General features: G+C 68.4%; 2 protein-coding genes across 2 annotated transcripts in view; one reads left to right on the forward strand and one right to left on the reverse strand.

Moving 5' to 3' along the window:
- Nucleotides 1–4,232, reverse strand: part of PFL1_01201 (uncharacterized protein) — a gene marked incomplete at both ends in the record, with an annotated part of 4,389 nt that extends 157 nt beyond the window's left edge. The window contains 3 exons of the mRNA XM_007878704.1: nt 86–3,329; nt 3,388–4,021; nt 4,154–4,232. Of these exons, the coding sequence (XP_007876895.1) occupies nt 86–3,329; nt 3,388–4,021; nt 4,154–4,232 (3,957 nt within the window). The remainder of the gene's footprint in view (nt 1–85; nt 3,330–3,387; nt 4,022–4,153) is intronic.
- Nucleotides 4,233–5,438: 1,206 nt separating this feature from the next.
- The window catches only part of PFL1_01202 (uncharacterized protein), a gene marked incomplete at both ends in the record, with an annotated part of 2,596 nt that continues 1,071 nt past the window's right edge, over nt 5,439–6,963 (forward strand). The window contains one exon of the mRNA XM_007878705.1: nt 5,439–6,840. Coding sequence (XP_007876896.1) covers nt 5,439–6,840 — 1,402 coding nt within the window. The remainder of the gene's footprint in view (nt 6,841–6,963) is intronic.

Here is a 6,963-nt window from a genome sequence, read left to right on the forward strand (position 1 = left end):
TGGGCCGCGTCGTGGCGCCCATGCCAAAGCCGCCCTTGCGCGCCTCGTTGGCCTTGGCCTCCTTCTCGAGCTTGGCCACGCGCACCGCCGAGGCGGCCAGGCTGAGGCAAAAGGCCTCGCTCTCCTTTGTCTGGGCGTCCTCCTTGCCCAGGCGCTCCTCGAATACGCGCCATGCCTCCTTCTCGACCGTCAGCGCCGTCTTGAGGTCGCCGGTGAGGGTGAGCGCCTGGCTCAGCTCGTGCGCCAGGTTGGCCGTGTGGATGCTGTCCGGCCCAAAGATGCGCAGCGCCAGCTCGTGCGCCGACTGGTACAGCTTCAGGCTCGACTCAAACAGACGCGCATTCTGCAGCGTAAGCGCAATGTTGGACAGCGCGTTGACGCAGTCCGGGTGGTCGCGGCCGTAGATGGTCTCCCACAGGTCGAGCACCCGCTGCTGGCACAGCAGCGACGCCTCGGTGTTGCCCTCGGAACGCTCCAGCACGGCCAGGTTCATGTACTGGTTGAGCGTCTCCGGGTGGTCGAGGCCCAGCGTGCGCTCCGACACGGTGACGGCCTGCCGCTGGTAGCGCACCGCGTTGGCCATGGTCAGCTGCTCGTTGATGGGCGGCACCTCGATCTGCGGGTTCTCCTGCCCCTCGGCCTGCGCCTGGCGCATGCGCTCCGCCGTCTCCATGGCCACGACGCCGGCGAAGTGGTGGATGATGGTGGCGAAAAGCGCATAGCACCGCGCCACTTCGGGGTGGACGAGGCCGTAGATCTGCTCGTGGAAGCTGACGCCCTCGAGCAGCAGCTCGATGCCCAGCTCGCGGTCGCCCCGGCTGATCGAGATGCGGCCCGCCTCGAACGCCTCCTCGGCCAGCGTGCTCTTGGGCGTCGAGTCCTTGACGACCGGCAGCAGGTTGAGCACGTCCGACGGCTCAAACGCCGTGGTGCGCGCGGCCTTCTTGGGGTCGGCGGCATCGGCGGCCGACCTGGACTTGGTGCCGTTGGCGGCGGCAACCGCGGCGCCGCCGTTGCCTCCCTTCTTCTTCTTCTTCTTGCTGCCGTCGGTGCCGTTTGGCTGCTGGACCTGGGCGACCTCGGCCGCCGACTCGTCCGAGGCGGCGCCGTTGGCGGCGTGCGACGAGGGCGCCGGGCCGTCGAGGTCGTAGTCCTGCAGCTTGAGCTGGATGCCGCATCGCAGGGCGACCTCGCGCAGCAGCTGCTTCTTGCGCAGCTCGGTCGCGAGGAATGACTGGGGCAGCTCGTAGCGGAAGCGCTGGCGCACCTGGGCCCGGATCTGCGACGCGAGCGACTCGGGCGTCAGCTCGGTCCACGCCGGGTCCTCGGCGTCGGCGAATGGCGAGCGGCGGTAGTCGGGCTTGGGGCTGGGCTCCCGGGCTGCGCCGACGAGGCAGTTGAGGAAGTGCGACACGCAGGCCGACGTCTCGACCTGCTCGATGTCGCGCAGCAGCGTGCGGAGGATGCGCTTGGCAGCGCGCAGCACCATCTCCTGCAGCACGACGCTGCGGAAGGTGCGGAGGAAGCCCTCGTGGCCCGGACCGGCCTTCTTGATGAGCTCCTCGTCCAGCTTGTCCTTCTGGTCGGCCTCGCACAGGCGGGCGACGTATCCGAGGTAGCGGACGTTGATGCCGCGCGCGTGCATCTGCCTCGACAGCGCGGCACCGTCCGGGGCCGAAAAGAGGCCGGCAGCGACGTCGGTGACAAAGCGCGGCACCGCCACCTCGCGCAGGAAGGTGCCGGCCGCCCGCACCGCCGCCACCGAGGCGTCCGACTCGTCCGAGACGGGCGTGATGACCTTGGACTCGCCCTCGGCCGACTCGTCGGGCACCTTGAACTCGGCAAAGGCGTCCGGGTTGAAGCTCAGCTTAAAGTCGGACGAGTCGATGCGCTCCGGCTCCGGCTCCTTGTCCTTGTCCTTGTCCTTGTCCTCGCCCGTGGCGTCTCCGGACTCGCCCTCGGCCTTTTCCTTGTCGGCGATGGCCTTCTTGGCCTCCTGCCGGGCCGCCAGCTTCTCGCGCGCCCACTTGCGGAACTCGCTGTCCCAGAAGATCTCGAGCAGCTCCGGGCGGAGGAGGGCCATCCGGTGCGGGTAGGCGGCCGCCTTGGGGTCGGCCTCGCCCGCCAGCAGCACCTCGCCGTCCATGTCCCTTTCGAGCCAGTTGACGTCGACCGGGTTGAGGCGGGCCAGGTCGAGGACGTACTTGCGGCCGTCGGCGCCGCGGAGGCCCTTGGAGTCGACGCTGAGCCAGAGCGAGTGCTTCTTGTGCTTGGCGTCCTCGACCTCGTGCTCGCTGAGGTGGAGCGTGTGGGCCACCTGGCCAAACAGGCGGTGGAACGCGGCATCCTTGCGGATCACCTCGGGTCCCTCGACGCCGCCGTAGACGACCTGGGTGTCGTCGTTGGGGTCCTGCCTGGCCGGCTCGCCGTTGGGCTTGCGCTCCTGCTGCTTCTTGTCCTCGACCTTGGCGTCGTCCTTGCTGCCGGCCTCGTCCTTGGCGGCGTCGGCGGCGGCGTCCGCCTTAACCTCTCCCTCGCCGACCTCGGCCTCGGCGACGGCGTCGTCGTCGCGGCGGCGGAACAGGCCGGGGACGATGCTCTGGGCCACCCAGCGCTCTCCCTTCCAGTCGACGACGACGGTGCCGAGGAGGCAGAGGCCGTCGACGTCGAGGCTGTTGAGCGTCTTGATGCCCTGGACGTCCTTGCCGACGGCCACGTGGGCGGCCTCGTCGCCCCCCATGTGCGGGTAGATGTCGACGCCGTCGGCGCCCTTGGAGATGAAGAGGTTGTTGACGATAAACATCTGGGCGTCGCGGCGGTCCATGGGGTTCATGGCCTGGACCTCGCCGGCGGCGACGCGGGGGACGGCGCGGGCGGCGGCCTGGGTGAATTCGGCAAAGACGCGGTTGAGGACGCGGTCGCGCATCAGGCGCTCCGGCAGGTTGGTGCGGGGCAGCTCGCGGGTCGACTGGAGCTCGTCGTTCCAGTCGCGCGTGCCCTCGAGGGTGTCGGCCGACGTGGCGCCGGTCAAGAGGTAGGCGGTCTGGGAGCGGAGCGGGTCGACGTGGTGGTTGTGCTGGCGGGCCAGCCAGGGGTGGGCGGGCATGGCGTTGGTCACCGGCACGGCGGAGAAGTAGTCGCGCGACGAGACCGGGTCGTTAAACAGCTTGGCAAAGTTGGTGAGGAAGAGGGGCGAGAAGCCGCAGAGGAGGTCAAAGAGCGAGCACGACGCAAAGTCCTGGCCGGCGGGCCTCGGCGACGGGTCAAACTTGGACCCGGTGGTGCGGCTGATGTAGAAGCCGTGGGTCGAGGCGGTGACAGGTGGGCAGCTGGCGCGGGCGGTGGGCTTGGGGCGGGATCAGGCTCGAGGTGCCGGTCGACTTCCACTCTTCCCAGTCGGCAAAAGGCAGCTTGGCGCCCTGTTCTGCCGCCGCGTCCGTCTGGCTCTCCGCTCCGCCTGCCGTAGCCGCCGACGACGACGCATTCTTGCCCTTGCCTCCCTTCTTGGAGCCGGACTGCTGGTTGCTGCTGCTGTTGGTGGTGGTGGCGGCGGTCCAGGCCTCGGGGTTCTTGACGGCGTCCTGGACGCTGATGCCGGCGTCGATGCCGATGGCGGTGGGGTCGGCCTGGCCACCGGTCAGGAGGTCGCGGAGGCGCTGGACGTGGGCGCGAGCGTCGGCCTCGTTGAAGGGGACGTGAGTGACGTGGAGCTCGCGCTGGCCCTTGGGCACATCCTTGAAGACTTCGCGCAGCTCGATCCACTCGCCTACCCTCTCGCCGAGCGTCGCCTTGGATCCGGCCTTCTTGCCCGCCTGTCCGGGCGCAGGGCGGCGGAAGCAGAAGGCGCCGAGCCAGTAGCCCTCGGGGCTATCCGTGATGGTGACGCGGAGGTCGTTGAGGGTCTCTTGCGGAGTGACGGCCACGGTAAGCGGCGACGGGGTCTCGGGCAGGCCCGCGAGACCCTTGCTAGGAAGCAGCGGCCGGCGGGGAAGGTGGAGCGAGATCTCGAACGGCTGCAGCGCTGTTGACGAGGCGTCGGCAGAAGAGAGCGCCGGTCGGTTCGCTTGGTCGGAGGTCAGCATGGCACGCTCGCGGTAGGGCAGAGAGGGCCGAGGGCCTGCGAGTGTGGGCGCCTTGCGCTGCTGCTACTCACACTCGTCGATGTCGGCGGCCTCTACGACGTCGTCGACGGGCTGGGCGCCGTTCTGTACGGTGGGCTCCTCGGAAGCCATCTTGGACGGGCAGGCTCTATGTGGCGCGCAGTCTTTGGAGGCAGATGGGTTTTGGTGACCTCGATTGGGTCGTTTTCAAAGGGGTCCTGGTTCCGAAGGCTGCCTCTTGGCGATGTCGGTCTGGAAGCGCTACCCTCGAAGAGCTCGTGGCATAGGACGAGCGGGCAGTGATCAAGACAGCTCGCGCGGGGCAGGGGACCGTGCCAAAGGAATGTACAGGGAGAAGATAATGATGACGTGGTGGTGGTGGTGGTGGTGGTGGTGGTGGTGGTGGTGGTGGCAGCGAGGAGGGGAAGGAGGGAGTCAAGCTTCTTGGACCAGGAGCAGGAGCGGCAGCAGCAGCGAGAAGGCCAGGCCCAGCAAGGGCCAAGAATGACGCCGCGGCCGCCTTTTTTCCTTCGGGTAGGGCCGCCCAAGCAATGGAAGAAATCGGGCCGCCCTCTTCCTACCGGTAGCCTGGGGCAGGCAGCTGGCAGGCGGGCCTGGGCGGGCACACGGACGGCTAGCCCAGCCTTCGGTAGCCGGCTGGCGTGTGGAGAAAGGGCCCTAGGCCTAGCCTCTTGCTGCCCATAGAGGCCTCGTCGTCGTCGTCGTCGTCGTCGTTTGCCTGCGGCTCGCCCTCAGCCTGCCTCTGAGCTAAGGCCGGGCGAGCAGCGCCTGCAGCTGCCTGCCTCTGCTTCGTCGAGGGTCTTTGATCGGAGGCCACCCGACAGCCAACGACGTGCGAAGAAGCAGCAGGCGGGCAGGCTAGGCTAGGCTGGCTGGCCTGGCCTAGCCACGCCCATTTTTCCGTTTCTTCCTGCCGTGGCCCGCCGCTGCCCGCCAAGCTGCCTCTGCCCCTGCCTCTGCCCCCGTCGGCTGACCAAACCCAATTGCCCAGGGCGAGCCGACCGGATCGGGTCCGACGACACGGATCGGGGGCTCAACCCTCTCGCCCCCTCTCCACATGGCCATTCCAGGCGTGGCCGACACGCGGGCCGGGGACGCGCACGGACGTCGGCGAGCGCCGCCTTTTGGCTCTCGCTCTCCCTCTCGCTCTCGCCTTCGCCTTCGCCTTGGCCACCACTCTGGGTCCTTCCTCGACTCCTCAATCTCTCCTGCTCGCCCTCCTGCTTGCCTCTCGTCGGCTGCTCGCCGAGGCTGATCTCACTTGCCGCCGCCGCTACTGCTACCCACCTGTGCGAGCCTGGCGCGGCACCGCGCGGCATGGATCGCTTCCAGCAGATTGATGCCACCAACTCGTCCATCGGAGCGCTCCTCTTGCCCGACGAGGAGGTCCTCTCGCTCCAGGCTGGCATCGGCCTCTACGATGGCAGGGAAAAGAGCCTCGACCAGGCCAGCGGCACCGTGTACCTCACCTCCCACCGCCTCCTCTACGTCGACGACCTCAACCCGCACCGCCACTCATGCGCCCTCGACCTCTCCCTGGTCAAGCAGACCGAGTACTACGCCGGCTTCCTCAAGAGCAGCCCAAAGATCACCCTCGCCTTCGACCCAAAGGTAGAGGCGCCCGAGCAGACCCACCATCTGGTCGGATCGGACCGCTTCACCCACTCGCCACGCCTGTCCCCGCGACCCTCGAGTCGGTCCCTGCGCCCGGAAGCGACCGTCGCTGCCGCCTCTTCGTCGACGTCGAGGGACTGGCGAACCTCTGCCGCCGCAGCAGACTTCGGCGCCTCGGCAGCCAGCACCTCGTCGCAGTGGATCTGCAACATCTGCGGCTTCAGCAACACATCCGGCGCCTCGGTCGATGCCGCAAAGGACACTTGCCAGCTCTGTGGCGTCACACGCGACCCCACGTCCAAGACCGCCACGACTTTGGCCTCCCGCATCGCCGATACCAACAGTGGCGGCCGAAAGTCCACCAGCGATCGCTCTGCGCAGATAGAAGAGACCGGCGTGTCGGCTCTTGCAATATCGGACGATTCCGGCGGGTCGACGGCCGCCTCTGGCGATGGCCACGCCTGCCCCACCTGCACCTTCCTCAACCATCCCTCGATGGTGCGCTGCGAGATGTGCGGCTCGCTGATCGGCACCGAAGATGTTTCGGATGCGGCGTCGACGTCGGCGGCGACGACCAAGCGCGGCTCCCTGTCGGCGCCCGCGACACCGGCGCGGAAGAGCAGCGATACGGACGCGACGTCGATCTCGAGCCGGATGCCGTCTCGCTCACAGACGCCCAAGCCCAAGACTGAAGCCTCAAATGACTCGGTCAAGCTGAGCTTCCGAAAGGGCGGCGACAAGGCATTCTACACCGCGCTCAAGGGCACGCTCAAGTCCAAGGCGTGGCTGCTGGCGGCCAGACGCGACGCCCCCATCGGCTCTGGCGTGCTGTCGGGCGCATCGACGCCCTCGCGCTCAGCCGCGGCCGCCGTCGACCTCGACGGCCGCGGGACCGGCGCGTCGAAGCGCAAGGCGGGCATCGATGGCATCCTCAAGGTCGTCGACTCGAGCTCGAGGGTGCAGAGCGACGACATGCAGGGCGCGCTCAAGGACCTCGAGGCCCTCATGGCCAAGGCCAAGCAGATGGTCGAGTTCGCAGAGGCGCTCAACAGCAAGCTCACGCGGCAGGAGCAGGCGGCGGCGGCAGCCGCGGCCAGGAGCGCGGGTGATGGTGCAAGCGGCGGCATCGCCCCTCGCCACTTTCCCGATGCCGAGGCCGCGACGCTGATCCGGTCATCGCTGGNGCGGCTGGGACTGCCCGCGCCCGCAGTGACCGAGGACATGGCGA

The sequence above is a fragment of the Pseudozyma flocculosa genome (assembly GCF_000417875.1).
Source record: "Pseudozyma flocculosa PF-1 unplaced genomic scaffold scaffold00003, whole genome shotgun sequence".
Lineage (NCBI taxonomy): Eukaryota > Fungi > Basidiomycota > Ustilaginomycetes > Ustilaginales > Ustilaginaceae > Pseudozyma > Pseudozyma flocculosa.